Source organism: Pectinophora gossypiella, chromosome 15, assembly GCF_024362695.1.
Source record: "Pectinophora gossypiella chromosome 15, ilPecGoss1.1, whole genome shotgun sequence".
Classification (NCBI taxonomy): domain Eukaryota; kingdom Metazoa; phylum Arthropoda; class Insecta; order Lepidoptera; family Gelechiidae; genus Pectinophora; species Pectinophora gossypiella.
In genome coordinates, this window is record NC_065418.1 from 1966435 (window position 1) to 1983159 (window position 16725).

The following is a 16725-nucleotide window of genomic DNA, read 5'->3' on the forward strand; positions in this document are numbered from 1 at the left end:
CTATAATTTTTGATTCCAAACTAATTCCTTAGTTTTAAAATTTTCCATAACTTCATTCGTTTTATTTCTATTCACGTTTATTTCCCGAAAGCGTAACAAAAGAGGAAACATATTTGAAAGAATTAATCGACCCTAGCGGGTCGATAGCGATATGCGCTGATTGAGGGAAATCGTTGACCACGCCGGCGGGGTCGGTACCGGGGGTTCCTGAGTGTTTGGTGTCGCGAGCTGATTGGCCGCCTCTATGGCTAGAGTAATCGGGTCGTCGGGATCGTATATTACGTCCTTCGGACACCAATACTTTTCAGTACCGTCCCTAAGCGGTATGTATTCGGAAGCCGCAATGTATTAATTGTACATTAAGCTTTCTCTCGTGCAAATATGTAAAATACTTTATAATACATCCCTTACAATAAACCAAAGCGTAGCTATTTCCAGTCCCCTTTTTATTTTAATCATTACTATTTAGTCACTACATTTCTCTAATTACACGAAGTCTTATCCAATTATTAATATTAATAATAACGCTTTATTTCAGAAAAAAATTCATACATACAAAATACAACACACTTAAAATATAATAATTAAATTTACAAAAATAACATTTGTTTGTCCTCCGGTCAGTCCCCTTTTATTGTTTATTTACGTAAAAGATGATGTTCGATTTCAGTATTATCTTTAATCTGCCCTTCAATATTAATCTTTCAAACCAAACAATGCCACCTCCAAAGAAGGTAAATTAACAAAATAGAGTACAAAGGACCGATAAACGGAAATAAATTTGTATAAATACAATTGAGTTCATATCAAGGAAATTGTTTTGTGAGTGAACTTCCTTAAACATGGCGTTAATATTTTATACAATATTATTATTTATTCCAGTTAGTTTCATTAATGGTAAAATAACTATTTGTTAAATTATACTTAATTACTTATTTCAAATTTGGTTTTTATTTTTGATTTATAGTTTTGAAGTTAAAAAATAGGGGTTAAAGATGTACTCAACTTAAGCCCTTTTCCATCAATTTAAGTATTATTATTGTATATTCAAAAACAACATACTACTTACGACTACTAATTGTAATGAAGGTGCTAACTAATTAAAAAAATCCCCAGGTCTCCCGTACAGTAAACCTTATGATGTAAAAGAATTCACGTCCGCACGCATCGTAGGTGGAAAACCTGCTCCAGATGGTTTTGCCCCGCATATGGTAGCTCTTGTTGTTGGAGACTTATTTAGGATATTAGTCTGCGGAGGTTCCATCGTGCTAACTGCAGCGCACTGCATTGAAGCAGTTATGATATGGGATCATGGGGATATTCATGCCACGCCCGAATTATTACCGTAAGCATTTGTATTTTACCATTGATAATACGTATTCAGGTCAAGTATAGTGGGAAAAACATTAATAATATGTTATTTACTTAAAAATAATCATTTTTGTTTTACAGATCGTTAAGAGGAATTGTGGGCACTAACGAATACACGGCAAATTTATATAAAAATCAAGTTATGTTTTCAAACTATACCATTCACCCGGAGTATCAACCTTATACTATTAAAAATGACGTAGGACTGCTAATTACCACAAAAAATATAAGGTTTAACGATAAAATTGGAGTGATACCTTTGAAAAGGAAGTGGGTAGATGGGGGCGAAAAATCGTACGTCGCAGGCTGGGGTACGGATGAGGTAAGAATTTATTAAATATTTTACATTAACTTTTTAATAGTTGACATTCTTTCTTCAGCCTAGTGAAATTAAATTTTTGTTAATTCCCTAGACTGACTCACTCATCTGTCATCACAACACTAAAAGTTTGAAAGTCGAGCCCTTGTCAAATTTTGACATTTAATTTTTTTTTAGCCTTTGGCGGGAAACATCGATTTATTTTCTTTTATTAGTTTTAGCGGGAAATGTTAAATTAAGACTATTTCAGGATTGTTTGTTGTTTTGCTGAAATATTACTTCGTTTGATAACGATATCAAATGGCGCTTCTTCGTTGATATTAAATTATTTTAAGTTGATTACAAACAAGCAAGCAAGGTTGACCAAAATAATGAGTTTTATTTGTAAGTAGGTATGCGATATCTTGGATAAGATTAAACTCTTAAACCTTGAAACTACGTAAGTAAAGCTTAGTTTAGCCGGTTAAGTATTTAGTTTATTTCCTAACTTATGTCTTCATTTTCGCTAACACTGTTGGATATCGACCATTAATTATAGATCGATACGGTTGGTTTTTTTTTGTTTTGGTTTTCCCCGAAGGGTAAGGCAAAGGGAACCTATGCCCATACAGCTATGTCTTACGTATTTTTTTTGCGATATATGACGTTTTTTTCTCGATTCGGTTGGTTTAACAAAAATCTCGGTGAGCCGTGTGTACCTACTTAGTTTTCTTGTGATGGATATGTTATGTACCTCTGACTAAGTAATAATAAATGTGAACATATACCTATGTTGTAACTATGAGAGACTTTCCAGGGCACATTTGTCAAGAACAATATAGATGGCGCTGTACATATTTTCCTTCGTTTAACACTCTAATTTCATAGACATATGCATCTTTTCTCTTTGTTTTTGGGTTCATATATGCTAACGCCATTATTACTACCTGAGTAATGAGAAAATAAGTAATTATCACGTTAAAGCTGTACGGTCACTAGTACTAATATGTATAGGTACACTTTGAAACCATGTCACATTAACTTTTTCGACAAATTAAACCGTAAGTCTCTTTAAATATCAAATATGATAGTGCGACAGAGTTCTAAAGTCCCTTCGTAAACTTAATTCAGTGGGTACATGATATTGCTCATGACTGTACACCGGATGAGAGCCTTCAGCGCTCCCCATTTGTCCGGCCAAGTAGTTAATGCCATCTGCGGCAAATCTACAATAAGTCACGTCAAAAGAAAATCATGACTATACAACGCCATCTGTATTATTTTTGGTGAACCTACCCTGGAAAGTCGCTCGTTATGTTATGTTACAGAACTTTGTAACGCCGGTACATCTGCAATATCTTCACATAACAACACTGACCGATGACGAATGTATCGCCGGGGTTCACCAGGCGACGGAGTTGCTAGGACCGGCGCCGCACATCGACCCTGCTGTCGAGATCTGCGCCCTACTCACCCAAGGTCATGGCATGTGCTTTGTAAGTTCGTTTACAGTGGGTTAAACAATCACATACTTACACACACATACATACATACTGGGTGTTAGTGACATCGTAACGAATACTGAGGGGGTTGATTCAGGCCATGATTCTGAGTTAAAATCAAGTGGAATTTTGCGACGCAAAATTCATGTTTTTTTTTTAGTTTTTTTAAATTATTTTCAATCCTATACTTTTGCGATGGAAAATTCCACTTGATATTAACTCAGAATAATCAGATGAATCATCCCTCTCAGTATTCGTTACGATGACACTTACAACCCGTACAAGTACATACGGTAGCCATATAAGTAGGTATGGGGTGTTAGTGACACCGTAACGAATACTGAGGGGGATGGTTCAGACCATGATTCTGAGTTGATATCAAGTGGAATTTCGTGTCAAAAAAATCATGAAAATTTTTCTTTTCTTTTTAATTATTTTCCAATCCATACTTTTGCGACGGAAATTTCTACTTGATATCAACTCAGAATCATGGCCTGAATCACCCCTCAAAGTTTTCGTTACGATGGCACTAACACCCTGTATACATAAAGCTGCTGTATATTTCTATTTAATGTCCTCTAGCCCTCGTTGACAATTACTTCCGCACAATATCCCAGGAAGAGGAAATGACTGAAAACCAGCGCTGGATGGCGCCATAGCATGGCTCCATCGCAGCACAAGCTGAGCCATTTCCTTTTGCCCGTATTCGTAATATTCATAATTACCTAGTTCTTATTGCAAATGTAAATTGTTACTGGCAATACATTTATTTTATTCTTATAAACTAAAGGAATGGGCAGAGCCACAAGTAATCAAAGACAATTGGCAGCCACTGTTGATACGATGTCGCAAGCTGGATATGATGAACCTTATGGTGATATTCAAATTCAAATTCAAAAATATCTTTATTCAGTAGGTTTACACTTTGAATCGTCAATTTTTACATAACGAACGTCTCATCCGCCTAAAACTACTGCAGCTTCTCACAACCTGTATAGCCGGGGAAAAGAAGCTGCAAGAAAAACCACGGCACAGGGCCCTAGACGTTCTTTAAAAAAAATAAAAATAAAATATTGATATACAATTGAGTAATTTAGCTGCCTAATATCAGTTCTCAGACAGTTAATCCCATGCATTCATATCTTCTAAATAATCACTAACTTTATAATAACCTTTTTTGTAAAGTTTTTGTTTAATTACTTCTTCTTCTTCAGTCTTAAAGCAGTTGAAAGGCAAATTCTGAATGTCAATAAGGGATCAGCCTATCGCCCATAACATTAGTCCGTCATGTTAGAGGACACAATCCCTCTGTCGGTTTTTACGACATGCCCGGGAAGACAAGCAGCTGAACGTGTTGACATACTTACTAGGTACTATTAAGCAGAACGACTTGTTCAGTACCTACTTTATGAGCATAGTGATGTATCAGTCGATATTAGATCGATCGATTATTTTCACTTAATAAATTGCAATTTGCAAAACTGCAATGAATGAATGCTTTCATACGGCTTAGACCCCCTGATAGAAAAGCGCAGGGGTTTAGCAGCGCGTGACATCCGAAAGACCATGCGGATTACGGACGGAGTCGCGTGCTAAATTAACCCTCTCACGGGCGGAGACCATGGGTCATTGATGGTTCATAATAGAAAGTATAACACCTTAGAATCGGAACGTCATTAGACGTTCTGTCCTTGAAAGTGTTAAGCTAGTGATGGATAAGTAGGTAATAAAATCTGTCTTTTAAATTGAGAAGTCACTGTCCTTTGGTACACCGGCTTACTTCGAATCCCGGTACCGGACTTGAGTTGCCTCGATCATTGTAGACGGCGATACGGCTCACCACCTATCACGTTGGTCTAACAGAAAGCTCGGTGAATTGTGGATACTTAGTTCATCTTGCTATGGATGTATCTCTGACCCAATAGGGCTATAATCGTAAGCTTATGTCGTTTACATTGTACAGGGTGACTCTGGCAGCGCGCTAGTGTCGGAGCGGACTGGGCAGCAGATCGGCATCGTCTCTTGGGGCTTCCCATGCGCGCTGGGGTTCCCAGACATGTTCGTCAGGATCAGTGGAGTATGGGACTTCATACAACCCCACATTACACCAGCAAGTATCGAGAAGAGCTGATTGACGCCTCTGTGATCAAATCAAATCAAAATCAATTATTGCAAGAAACAAATTCTGTCATAACAGTAAAGACAATGGCAAAGCGAATAAAAAAAAAAACAATTATAATGAATGATTATATTAGATATAAGTTACCTTATGTTAGATGTCTGTACACTTAAATTAACTAAATTAAAAAACCTTTGTTACTAAAACATTAGATTATTTTTACCTGACTGCCAAAGGAAGGTAATGTTTTTACATAATGACATAGGTAAATAGTAATTACTTATGTTACTATCACGGGATTTAAACATCGGTGCCGAGGAGTGGGTGGGTGTGTGGGCAGAAGTGTAGGTATACTTAGCAATAGCACACCCCGGAGACTTCATACAAAACACCTCGTTTTACACAGACACTACACATTGACATTGACACATTGGCATTGGTGGAATAGAGGCCTATCTAATGCGGCGGCAGTTGCGGTGGTGCGGCCATGTCTCCCGGATGTCTGATGACAGAGTGACGAAGCGCATCTTCTATTCGGAACTTCAGAGTGGCAAGCGGAAACAAGGCGGCCTAATTCTGCGGTACAAAGATGTGCATGAAACGATGTGACGTAGACCCGTTGCAATGGGAGGCGGAGGCAGCTGAACGGTCGTTATGGAGGCGTACAGTGAACACCAAGGTGTTTGACTTCGAGAAGGAGAGACTTCTCGATACGAAACGAGACGAGCTCAAGGCGCGACCACCTGCTGCCATAAATTATAATTATTTAGGAGGAGTGCTGACGTGCATTGAATGCGGTCGTACATTTAATGCTAAGATCGGATATGTCAGTCACATGAGAGCACACGAACGACGCTCTCATTAGTTGTCGAGTCGCTGTGGCCGAATACGGTCAGGAAGGATTGTTACACATTTACGTTATCGTACACGCGCATCTGTGTGTGTGACGTCTGTCGCCATACGATTGAAGACTAAAGTAAAACCGAGGGGGTGAGGTAAAAGTAGTTCAGCCGTTGGTGAGGAGCGTAGAGTTGTCGTTCTATACATAGAATAGAATATAAATAGTTTATTATAAAAGGGCGCCATACACACAAAAAAGACAACAACATCATATGAAATTTCCACTAAAACAATCAAAAAAGCAAGACAGATGTTTGTCGAAATGATCATAAGGTGGTGGTGGACATCCTGAGATAAAAGGACCTCACTTAGCACAAGTCGCGGCGTGAACCACGACGCTGATATTATGTGGACCCTGTGGGTGATGCACGAACATCGTGTTCCATAAACATGTGTTAATGGTGTACATACATTATCTACGTATTATTCCTTATTCTGTGGCAATAGGTACACCTCCCACACACTCACTCCTCATACACCGCTGCCTACCCCTTCGGGAATACAGGCGTGATGCTCGTGATATTACGTGTTGTTATTTTATCAGTAAAGTACCTAATTTTATTCTGCATTTTAATTACTTATTACGTAAATTGACGACATTTCAGAAATCCACCATCAATAATATTTATCAATTAATTCGGTGATAATATTTTGATGTGTTTAGATTGTTAAATAATTACTATTACTTACTTATAATAAAATTATATTGTACCAAATATAATTATTGTATGTTTGTTTGACATAATATCGCAAAGCTTCACGCTTACAATCTCCATCGTCATAGGCAGACGACAAAGTATCCTCCCTACGACAATTGGATAGTTTCCTAGGTCAAAGATAGAAGAGAAATAAAGACAGATCTAAAGGTGACAAAAAACGTTTTCTTTTCTATTCAACTTACTTATTTATGAATTTTAATAAAGAAAAATGTAAAAATAAGTACGACATTTTGTCACATTTTCTATGACGTCACAGTGAGTAAGTATTTTTTCATACGAATTCCATAGTAAGTAATTTCTGACTAGTTGGAAAGTAGCCTAACAATTGATTTTGAAAAGCGACAATGACAGTGATGAAAATGTAATCCCATACTTTGACTTGTCAATGAAAATGTATGGGCTTGACTTCCCATACATTTTCAATTACTTACTGTTTTCGTAATCATTTGCAATTTATTTCACGATCTTAGGACTTCGTATTTACAATGGCTGCAAGTTGTCTTTGTATGGGGTGGTATGCAGTGGCGACCCTAATAAAATATCTACGTGGTACCAGACCTCAAAATGGCACCCCTCATCCATTAATAAAGTACATTTTTTTTCGATTTACGGCCACTGAAATTAACATTTTAATTTTTTTTTAAATGTTGTTCACGGCATGAGTATGAGTTTTATATGGCCGCAATCTGACCCGATGAAGTTTTAGTTTGTGTCTAAAAAAAGACATAAAAGAGTTTGTAACGGCAATTTTCAAGGTTTATTCTTTTTTGGTAAAAAATGTTACAGAGAACGTGTTGTTTCGACACGAATTTAAAATGGAAGAGAGAGTGAATGATTGGAACGAATAATATTTTTCGTTTTTAATAAGAAAGGTTTTATATTTTTTCTTTCCAGCGCTCGTATCGCGACAAGCAGGGTGTCTCCTGAAAGGGGGCGCAAAAACTCTTCAGATGGTGTCAAAATTGGGGGATGCGACCGTGCAAAAACTGTTGAAAATTTTGAGAAAACTGTATTTTTAGTCAATGTATGAGAATTTAAACTTTTTGGATAAAATGTTCTGAAATTTTGCTAAAACTAAATTAAATAAGAATGGTTTGGCTCAATAGTTGTTGCAGTTTGCAGCCAGGGTGAACCAGATTTTGGCACCCCTATTGCAGCTCCCGGTGCGGTGGCACAACTCGCACCGCCATAGGGCCACCACTGGTGGTATGGGTACTTGTGACCCTGCTCACCCCATTAGGGATTGCGAGCGTGAGTTTATGTAAGTATGTAGACTTAAATTCAACAGAAACCGAAGGCCGGTTACTAGTTTTCATATATATAACGATAGCAATATCGTTTTGCACTAAATCATTTTTAGGAAATTAACAAAATGGGTGTCAAAGTTGGGATACTGCTTGTTACGCTCTTATCTGGGAGCTTTGGTGAGTTTTATTGAACAATTTTGAATAATGGCAACCATCTACCTTAATGGTTTTTTTCTTTTTTTGACATGACTTATTGTAGATTTGCCGCAGATGGCATTAACTAGCGCTGGAGGCTCTCACCCGGTACAACGTTTAAGACAACAGGCCTGAGGGTGCCCAGTTGGACGCGAACCTCGGCTCTATAGCCGATAGCGATAAGCGCTGATTGAGGGAAATCGTCGACCACGCCGGCGGGGTCGGTATCGGGGTCCTGAAGTGTTTGGTGTCGCGAGCTGATTGACTGCCTCTATGGCTAGCGATCTATAATGGTGGTGCCAATTCTTGTGTTAGTGAAAACTGCACTTAAGATAAATCCCTCGCTATCCGTGCACCTACTGGCTTCACCTAGGTGTATGGGTAATTCCTGTTTACCCGTGTACCCACTGCGTCAAAAAATATCGGTTCTTTTAATCGATAAGTAATATTAAAAATGATTATTAAAACTAACGTGAATAAACTAAAGATGACTTGGATTACATTCCGACAGATTCGCCCTCTTTACATAAGTAAATAGTATTAGACCTATTTATTCTATAATACCTCATTTGCTACTTTTACGTCATAAAACAAAACAATATTTAAATGACTCGTCATTGGAGCAATCCGGGGGTTTGAACGGGTGGTCCCCGTTAGGTAAACACACACAGCACTGGCCTAAAACATTGATTGTCGAATTTATTTTCGAAGTCATGCTTGGATCTTAAATGATTATCACGTGCTTAGCGGTGAAGGAAAACATCTTGAGGAAACCCACATTCCCGAGAAATGCATTTTCGGAGGTATGTGATCTAACCTGTATTGGGCTGGTTTTCCTTCGCGGGTTGGAAGGTCAGACAGGCAGTCGCTTCCATAAAAAACCGGACCTGTCAAATCTTCAGGTTAGGTAAGCGGACCCTGTGAAAAACGGGATAACGCTAGGGAATTGATGATGAGGTACGAATTTAAGTATTTTGGTTTTTTCTCCATTCGCAGCGGTCCCAAACCCAACACCTCAGTCTGAAGACTCAGACTTATTCTACCATGTCAACGAACATGCCCGCATCGTGGGTGGCGTTCCAGCGGAGGTCGGTAGCGTTCCTTACATGGTGGCGATGTCATCTGGTCTGCTGATCAGGAGCTTCCTCTGTGGGGGCTCCGTGATCAGTGCGCGCTCTGTACTCACCGCTGCTCATTGCATCCAGGCTGCCTTCAGCGGGGGCAGCCTTGTTAGGTAAGACCACACCCCAAACACTTTAAAGCGGTTATTTGCCTACCCAAAAGGGAATGCAATCTCGCGGAATCTCGTCTATTTTGTCGGAATCAATCCCGAATGCGAGATGACGGGATTATGCGAATCTCCTTGAGTTATACTTTTTGTTTTGATTATGCTGATTTCCAAAGAAAACTGAATTATTAAGTTAGTAATATTGGAGAATAAAAGTTTTTGTTTACCTAACTATCACAAACAAACAGTTTTCATCGTTTTAAGCCATCCTACACTTTACATTTTTTTTTATGAACTAGACGAGATCCCGAAAATTTTGATTTCGAGTCGGGATTGCATTCCCAAACCATCCTGCCCGATACGTCAAGGACAAAGGCTCAGTGGGACCATGGAGTCTAACAGCAAGTTAGTGGGCGTGATCATGGCAATCACTAGAGTCGATTAATTCTTTTAAATAATATAATCCTCACAGACGACGCCCAGAGCCGAAATTCTAGCCCAACTGGGCAGTGGGCCTTTCTCTGTGTGAGTACCCTCATAAACTACCTATTTACGACCCACACTGCTGGGCACAAGCCTCCCCTCAATCAACCGGAGGGGGTACGGAGCATACTCCACCACGCTGCTCCACTGCGAGTTGGTGGAGGTGTTTTTACGGCTAATAGCCGAGACCAACGGCTTAACGTGCCCTCCGAAGCACGGAATCATCTTACTTTTTCGGACAATCAGGTGATTCAAGCCTGAAAAGTCCTTACAAAACAAAGGACAGTCTCACAAAGTGATTTCGACAATGTCCCCATCGGGAATCGAACCCGGACCTCCAGATCGTGAGCCTAACGCTCTAACCACTAGACCACGGAGGCTGTTGAGTGAGTACCCTCAGCGCTCCCTATTTTTCCAGCCAAGTAGCTAATGCCATCTGCGGCAAACCTACAATAAATCATGCCAAAAAAAGAAAAAACATGCATGACTTGACTTGTAAATCTGCCTTCCACAGCTCTCTCCGAGTGACAGTGGGTACGAACCGCTGGAATACCGGCGGGTCCACATACGCGCTCCAACGCAACGTCACACACCAGAACTATGTCCACCAGACGATCAAGAACGACATCGGACTCCTTATCACCTCTGCCGACATTCAGTTCAACGCGGTTGTTGCCCCCGTCCAGCTGAGCTTCAGCTTCGTACCTGCCGGCGTCATCGGCAGAGCTGCTGGTTGGGGAAGGACTAGGGTAAGACATACACATAGGGGTAGAGTATTCATATACTTAATTTTTTTTTATTTTTAACACTTCATATTCACAACCTCCGTGGTCTAGTGTTTAGAGCATTGGGCTCACGATCTGGAGGTCCGGGTTCGATTCCCGATGGGGAAATTGTCGAAATCACTTTGTGAGACCTTTGTTTGGTAAGGACTTTTCAGGCTTGAATCACCTGATTGTCCGAAAAAGTAAGATGATTCCGTGCTTCGGAAGGCACGTTAAGCCGTTGGTACCGGCTATTAGCTGTAAAAACACCTCCACCAACCCGCATTGGAGCAGCGTGGTGGAGTATGCTCCATACCTCCGGTTGATTGAGGGGAGGCCTGTGCCCAGCAGTGGGACGTATATAGGCTGTTTATGTATGTCATGTACTTATGTAACACTTCATAAATTATACAAAGATTGGTTTACAAACATCGCTAAACCTAAACAGTTTTGTCTCGATGCTTTCTTCTTCGGCATACGCCACGATTTCTCATTATTACATTTGAAGAACTTACAAAAAACAAATCTTTACCATTCACCCAGGAGCTTACTTAATTATAATAGAAACAGGTAGGTAGCAAACAGAAATCACATGACCGTCTGTAGGCATTCGCTGCTACATGCAGTCGCTCATCAACAAACCGGTCTTACGCTGCGAATACAGGATGTTTTAACGCGTCTCAATTTCCTACAAACGTAAAATAAATACATAGGGTAGGGTAGGGTATACAACAAAACACAACAACAGAACACAGCAATTGGATCGTGTAGGTTCAAGATAAATTCTGTACCGTCGGTGAAAAGTAATACAACTCGAGTTGTATCACTTTTGAGTTATTAGCACACACTTCATGTTCAAAAAATTCTCTTTCTTTCTGTCTAATTCTCGTAACTGTAGCTATTATAAATACGGAGATAATTTTTGTGTTCAGTGATATAAGTACTGTTTGTGAAGGATTCATGCTGATATATCACGTGTAACATAATTCATCTTAACTTGTATTAAAGTAAAATGAACATTTTCATTAAATATTTTGGTGTAAGTAAATGCAACTCAACATATATTAAAATACACGCAATCCTTGAATTCTCACGGTCCGTGTTTAATGATATAATTTTAGTTGTAACATGAAACACCAAATTTATTTTTTCGTGAAAAGTAATATAAATTAATATATATCAAAATATTTCAGAAAATACCATCTTGGATATCAATAACGTGTCGTGTATAATGATACATACAAGTTCGATTCCATGCGCCACCAGTGTGTATCCTAGGGTGACCTCCGCATAAACCTGTCTATGGGGAGACATTTTGTCTAGAGCCACAGCAAACCATATCTGATCCGCATTGCGAATGGGTATAGGTTAAGTTAGTACTTCAGACCAAACCGTATTTTTCTCTTTCTGCTATAGCCACCTTGTAGTACTTAATTACAGTACCTCAATAAGTTGTGGGCCCTGATCATGGCGTCGTTATCACCATGGCAGGGTTAGTCAAGAGGTATTTGAGATTTGTCATAACTGTCGTTAGTCTCCTTCCCTTAGCCCGAAGCATAGCTGTTTTACATAGTTTTCTTGATTACATGCAGGTTAAGCGGTGGCAGATTGAACGCTGCCTTAATTGTTAAGGAGGTTGTAGACGTGAAATAATGGCTCCAAATATTATCGAGCTCCAATTAATATGCAAGCTATTAAATACACGCTGGTTAGATCTTTGATGCGAGCGCCGGTAGTGGTATTTTTGAACCTACACAGCCGTAGATGATCGTACATACTTTTGGGGATAAGGTCCTACTGGGATCCAGCTCGGCATCGGCAGCATCGGGATCTGCCACATCTTCTCAAGAGAAGATTACCAGTTTCTCAAACACGTTGAATGGTGTAAATTTGTCGAGCTACCTCATTTTTATAAACGGAATAACTACTCTGAAGTCTTGAGCACCACCGTTAATATTTTTTTCTGTATTTTGATTACATAAGAGAGAATTACGCACAGGACTGTGAAAACTGGAAAGAGGAAGGGGAGGCCTTTGCACAGCAGTGGGATCTTGTAGGATAGATTAGATTAGAATAAATAATTGGCAACACCACGGGCACAACCCCTTAATTAAACCAGGTCACAAAGTTTGTAAAAATCCCAGGAGGTATTTGAGCTTCTGTAAGGAGTTAGTAGGCTTACATAGTCAATAAATGCACGCATAATGGACCACTTGCGTTTATGTGGAAAACTGAGCCCATTAAAATAACATTACATATGGGACATTCGAGTATTCATTGAGTCAAGTCAGGGGCCTATGGCGGCTCAGTTATAACCCTGACACCAGGGTTGATGGGGTTGGTAATTCACCTCACAATCCACACGATAGAAGAAGAAGAAGATGGGACATTTGCCCATACATGTTGTGCCGACCCCACCTAGAGTGAGATAAGGGCAGGAGGATGATGATGATATAGTGGGAAGTTTGCCCACTTCACAATAGTGGTCCATACGCGAGGATACGCGGAAAGTCCCCCACGTGTGCTTACGTGTAGAGTTTTACGGAAACGAGCTCATTTAGCTTAACCATAACAGACCATGGTAAAGGTGATAAGGCCTACCCTGAGGATAGCCCTGTGTAACCTATAGGTTTGGAGGTGAACCAATGATCTTCATTTTCACTACCTATTCTTATCGTCAACATTGATTCGACTCCGTTTATCGTTTTGTCAATGTTGCGGGCTACCATTAGACCGGGAATTTTGATAATTCGAAATATCGAATGTTTATACATTGTTTTAAGTTTACGCGGTTATTATCATAATTAAAACACATAATAACGGGTTCTTACCGCGTTTAAATGGGGATATGAGACTCCCTCAGTCTCATATCCCCATTTATATTGAATGTTACTTTACTTTAGGGGATTTTAATTGTGGAATGAGTTGTGATCTTTTAAATAGTTTCAGCAGGAAAGAAGTAACACTTACCGGTTTGTGTGATTTTGGTTTAAAAGTAAGTAGGTACATCACCTTTATCTTCAGGCCATACTGCCAGGCTAGCCCAAAACATTCCTAATGACCAGTCTTAATATGATTTCTCTTACCTTCATTTGTTAGGGGTGGAAAAAAGTGGTTTTGATTAGGGGCGTAGTGTAGTGGACAAAATGTGTTTGTAGCGGGCAGCAGTGGTGGTTTGGACCGGTTATTTATGAGTTTTGAGAGTAAAATCATAACAAAAATATATTATTATCGACACCTTACACTATATATACGTGTACCATCTTTATATGTATTTATTACTAGAAATTCGTAAAAACATGTATCATTTTACACAATAAAACCGAAAAAATAAGTCATGTTAAACCACTTGACACAAATTCGTTATAGTTTATCGTTGGTGTCAATTGATATAAGTTACTTTTCTTTACTTTTTAAAGAAAATAAATAGAATTTTGCCTTTCTACAACTTTATGAAATAAACTTTCAACCAAGACATTTTGTTTTTTGTAGAATAAGACTGTAAAATTATTAATTGAAATATGATATATCAACGATGACTTTTGTATAGTTATGTGTGTAAAAAGGTATAACTAGACTTGTATCAATTTACACAGTATAAAAGTTGGTGTCAACTGATACATGTAATTTATTTTGATCCTCTACCATTTCTGTTTAGGTTCTAAATATAACTAAATATTAGAAAAGAAACCTTCCATCATCACCTATCGACACATCTAACTTCTGTTCCATTATTCCTTATAAGTCGCGAGCTAGAATTTTTTAAACTTTAAACTCGATTTTCTCAAAACTTGAATTTTGGACTTGTATTACTTTTCACCGACGGTACAGAATTGTGATTACTAAATCAAGACAGATCTAAAACGAACAAAAAACATTCCTTTTTTTTGTATTTAACTTATTTATTAATTGTAATCAAGGAAAACGTAATAATAAGCCCGACATTTTATCAAGTTTTCCCATGACGTCACAGTGTTTTTTTTTTTTTGGTTTTCCCCGAAGGGTAAGGCAAAGGGAACTATGCCCATACAGCCATTTTTTTTTTGACGTATTTTTCTGACGTATTTTTTTTTCTTGATGATTAATGAAATGATGAAAGGTGATGATGATGAAACCTAAGCCCCCACCCTCGGAGTAGACTCCTACTCCGAACCCCAAACGAATTAACTCAAAAGTCCGCATAAACTTTTGAGTTATGAAACGGCTTCCCGGCACGAAGCGAAAATAGGCAGATACACTTTGTTCATTGAATACTCCAATATAATAACACTCGCGAATGTCTTCCGACTAACTTAATGCGATCATTAACCACAAAACACCACTTCGTATTAATTATTTAGATTACTCAATGAAGAAAGCAACTGTCCCGTTCCCGTTTCCCGCCGAAAAGCCAACGTCACAGTGTGCTTTTTCATATAAATTCCAAAATTAAATTTCGATTTTTGAATTTCGTGTTTTGACGTTTACTAGTTGGAAACTAGCCTAAACATTAAAATGAAAGCAGGACATATACATATATACTTACTTCGTATATCGCCTAGCGCGAAAGAGACGAGAGGAGGAATATTTCAACGTAATTATCATGGATGAACTTGTTGCTGGTTAATTTACATTTTGAACCTATTATCTTCAGGTGTCAGGAGGATCTCTTTCAGCCGTGTTGCTGGAGCTTCAGACGTTGACCATTGACGGCCAGCGTTGCGTGGAGGAGGTGCCGAGAGTGGCTGCGGCGATCAACATGCGCCCCGACCCGCCGCCGGTCGAACCGCACATCGAACTGTGTACCTTCCATTCAGCTGGACATGGCATGTGCAACGTAAGTAGATAATACGACCGGGAACAAATGTTCATAATTCGTCATACTTATCCATAAAGGCATGTATTTTTTATACGTTGTTTTGAATTTCCGCGGTTATTATGTGTTTTAATTATGTTTTTTTATGTTGACGTGACTGGCAAATGGCATTGACTACTTGACCGGACAAATATGGAGCGCTGACGGCTCTAATCCGATACAAAATTTAAGACAACAGGCCTGAGGGTGCCCAGTTTGGTGCGAACCGCGGTTCAAGGATCCAAACGTGAATTCGAAAACAAATTTGAAAATTATAGGTTTAGGCCGTGTTGGGATTCGAACCTGCAACCTCACATTGAGAGTCAAGCGTTCTACCAACTGAGCTATCACGGCTTTAGCGTTATCTAAGGACTAATCGCGAAAATTGCTTACTGAAGGATAGCGACCACACCGGCGAAGGCCTGAAGTGTTTTTTGTTGACATTTTACTCCATCACTAATTTAAGAGTCACGCTCTTGTTGATGTAGAATTCTCCATGCTACTTTTTAAGGAAAAAATAGGGCAGTGGCCACTTGCATTCCGTCCCGCAGTACTCTGTTTGACGCAAGTGGGATGGCGTCCAAAGCAGTCTATTTCAAAGCCGTACTAGGACTCCTGTCCTTCGCCTCTGAATAGTACTGACAGTTACTGCCGCCCTCTGTCAGGTTCAAAATACAGCGCCAAATCTTAATTCACGACAACGCGTCTAAAGTGCGACTGGCCTAATCCATCCATGGCATGGACGGATTAGGCCAGTCGCATGGATGTCGCATGTACTCCATGGTATCGTTTCAGGGTGACTCTGGCAGCGCGCTGGTCCGTGTTGATAACGGCCAGCAGATCGGTATCGTGTCGTGGGGCCTTCCCTGCGCACGCGGCGCTCCCGATATGTTCGTACGAGTCAGCGCGTACGAGTCCTGGCTACGGCAACACGTCGTCTAACCTGAACCATTGACAACCATTTTGATAATAAAAAGTATCTAAATTTTTTTTGTTTTATTCACTACAGGTTTTACGAGACAAGTCGCGCGCGATTGTCATTTCAACATTCTTCTAAATGCGTGG

At 39.4% G+C, this 16725-nt stretch overlaps 2 protein-coding genes across 2 annotated transcripts; both read left to right on the forward strand.

Moving 5' to 3' along the window:
- Positions 1 to 805: 805 nt before the first annotated feature.
- Positions 806 to 6911, forward strand: LOC126373248 (chymotrypsin-1-like). The gene is made up of 5 exons (XM_050019311.1): positions 806 to 897; positions 1117 to 1345; positions 1453 to 1693; positions 2998 to 3165; positions 5135 to 6911. The coding sequence occupies exons 1-5, from the start codon at positions 843 to 845 to the stop codon at positions 5300 to 5302; spliced, it is 861 nt and encodes a 286-aa protein (XP_049875268.1). The 5' UTR covers positions 806 to 842; the 3' UTR covers positions 5303 to 6911.
- A 1338-nt stretch (positions 6912 to 8249) lies between these two features.
- LOC126373186 (chymotrypsin-1-like) lies at positions 8250 to 16646 on the forward strand. Its single transcript, XM_050019230.1, has 5 exons — positions 8250 to 8333; positions 9348 to 9585; positions 10577 to 10811; positions 15460 to 15642; positions 16456 to 16646. The coding sequence occupies exons 1-5, from the start codon at positions 8282 to 8284 to the stop codon at positions 16600 to 16602; spliced, it is 855 nt and encodes a 284-aa protein (XP_049875187.1). The 5' UTR covers positions 8250 to 8281; the 3' UTR covers positions 16603 to 16646.
- Positions 16647 to 16725: the final 79 nt, after the last annotated feature.